The 2,530-nt window shown below is 46.3% G+C and overlaps 1 protein-coding gene across 2 annotated transcripts in view; it reads right to left on the reverse strand.

Moving 5' to 3' along the window:
• Positions 1–290: 290 nt before the first annotated feature.
• Prss23 (serine protease 23) overlaps positions 291–2,530 on the reverse strand; it is a 9,570-nt gene continuing 7,330 nt past the window's right edge. For both annotated transcript variants that reach the window (XM_055623595.1, XM_055623596.1), the window contains exon 2: positions 291–2,066. In XM_055623595.1, the coding sequence (XP_055479570.1) occupies positions 904–2,066 (1,163 nt within the window). In that variant the 3' untranslated portion in view covers positions 291–903. The remainder of the gene's footprint in view (positions 2,067–2,530) is intronic.

Below are 2,530 nucleotides of genomic sequence, written 5' to 3' on the forward strand. Positions count from 1 at the left end.
GGAATTTAATTCATTTTAAATTACTCATCCAAACGATCAACAACGAGAAGTTCCGTACTACGGGGGTGAAATGCAAGAATTGTTTTTATTGTGACCGCAACTGCTAGCTGGGAAGCAGTTCAGCCTGTTCTAATTAGGCTCCACTTATTGTCTTTTGGAAAACTGTTAGCTTCAGTTGTGAGTAAAATCTTGCGAAGTGGAAGGATTGGGATAAACGATTTTTGTCTATTCTGGTGTGATGGCAAGGTTAGCAGAGCCATATAATGACTTCCCACAAAGTTAGAGCAACGTTTTTTGGAAGAGAAAGTTTTATTTTCAAAACTAAACGCAGCATGGGAATTCTGTGTACTGTAAGATACAGTTTGATATGTGTATCAATATAGCCAATAAATTATTCTTTCTCTTCAAGGACTGCTATGTAAATGTTTGAATCCAAGACATTATAACTGGCTACTTAAGTGCTTTGATATCAGTATTCAGAAGCATTATAAGCACACATTACAAAAATATCAATCTATGACCCTCGGAAGAAAACATACATATACAAATATATGAATTCATATTCCCCACATGTCACATATTTGATATAAACCTTTGAAGCAAGTTTGTATAAGACAAAAACGAGAGTTCTCAAAAAACGTTAAGTTTAACTTAATTGCCAAATATTCATTTCCCCAAACATCAATATTTTTAAAATCTCTATGCAAAAGTATGCTTTCAGACTGCTTAAATGCTACAACGCACACAACAGTTTTCAAATAATAAAGCCATTAATTTTGCCATTTGAATACTATTGGATAAAGGATATTATGTGACGCGCACCCGAAAGAGTCAATGATAAAAAGCTGGCCTCTCCTACAATGAGGACAGAAAGACCATCACGCGCTGGCAGGAAGACACACATCACCCCTCCCTGCAATCCAGGTAGTTTCCTTTAATCCAATAGCAAATCTGAGCGTACTTAAGTGGAGTGATTCTAACTGCCACATTGAAGTCCTGTGGAGAGCCATTCATATCCACCCACTGATGCCCCGAGAAGATGCCAATAATTTTTCTTTCCCATTTCTGCTGTGGTCTCTTCCACATCCTCACGTAGACCCCTGAACCACTGGCTCCGGGCTGGGCATCACACTGCTGATAGAGAAGGTCATAGGTCTCGTCTTTGACATCACAGAAGCGGTACACTAAATTGCCTGGCCGGTCATTGTCATAACCCGAGAAGTGGATCCTGCCCCCTGGGAGCTGCTTAGCCGGAGGGCTGACCCCAATCTTCATGAACTTCCTTTTGTGGGGTTTCTTGAGTTCCAGGAGGGCATAGTCGTAATCCATGCCGATGTCATTGGCATTGCCCTTGATCCACCCCTTGGGTACATGGGTGCGTTTCACCCGGATCCACTGAAACTTCATCTTATCTGGCATGGCCGAGCTTGAGCTATTGTCCCCTCCACCGCCATCTTTATACTTGGGCTTCAAGAAGCCCACTCGGAGTTTCTGCGTCCCTTTCACATAGGTTTTTCCATCGTGTATGCAGTGGGCAGCAGTGAGGACGTGCTTCTCTGCCACCAGGGTGCCGGTGCAGCCGGTAGACAACTTCACCGATGTTGAGAAAGGGTAGTTGAGGAGGAAGTCCTTCCCGAAAATGCTAAACCTGCCGTCGTAGCCATAAATCTGCCTCTTCCTGCGAGGTCGTCCGGTGGCCTCCGAGTCTCTGCGCTGCGCTCGGTCGGCCCCGGTGCTGAGGACGTAGATGCCCACCCGAGTCTCTGTGCGGCTGCCATTGGCGTAAAGGGTCTCGTAGGAAAGGTACTGCTTGGCCTCTTCATAGGTGGGGAGTGGAGTTCCCTTGTGACACTGGGGTCCACATGAGGAGGACACCTCCAGTTTGGCTTTGGCATCGAAGTCTGGCTTTGCTAAGTTGAGGGTAGACTGAGGCAACACTACAGGGAGGCGATAAGCCGGCCACGTGGGTTTCCATGGAACACCGTAGGGACTCACCTGCCTGAACACACAGAGCAGGAGCAGGAGCAGGACGAAGAGCCCTGGGATCCGGGCCATGCTGCGTGCTACTGTGGAGACAAAGACAGGAAGTCAGGAGGACAAAGAGTATGTATCTAGTTCATTTACTGCCGCCTAGCAAAGCCAGGGGCATGCAGGTCGGGATCCCACGACTGTGAACCTTCCTCCGGTTCCTAGGGAGAGAACTCCTCAGGTAATGGTCTCACTTACATGCAAGTACTTGACGCTGGGACCATTCCCCACATCTCAGCCCCAAAGGAAGCTGGCTGTGTTTTTCCTTCATGCGCAAGAAGTAATGACCATGGCACATTACAGGGCCGCATCTACACAAATTACCAGTACTCTGTGAACACGTGGCCAGCTCTCAGTTTTATGTGATTTTAAACTTTCTTTCTACTTGCTTACACCTTGTCCTCTCCTCTCTAGCTACCCACAGACCCCTGGCTTTTTCTTCTTCTTCTTCTTCTTCTTCTTCTTCTTCTTCTTCTTCTTCTTCTTCTTCTTCTTCTTCTTC

This window comes from Psammomys obesus, unplaced genomic scaffold (genome assembly GCF_907164565.1).
Source record: "Psammomys obesus unplaced genomic scaffold, mPsaObe1.curated_primary_1811, whole genome shotgun sequence".
Classification (NCBI taxonomy): Eukaryota; Metazoa; Chordata; class Mammalia; order Rodentia; family Muridae; genus Psammomys; species Psammomys obesus.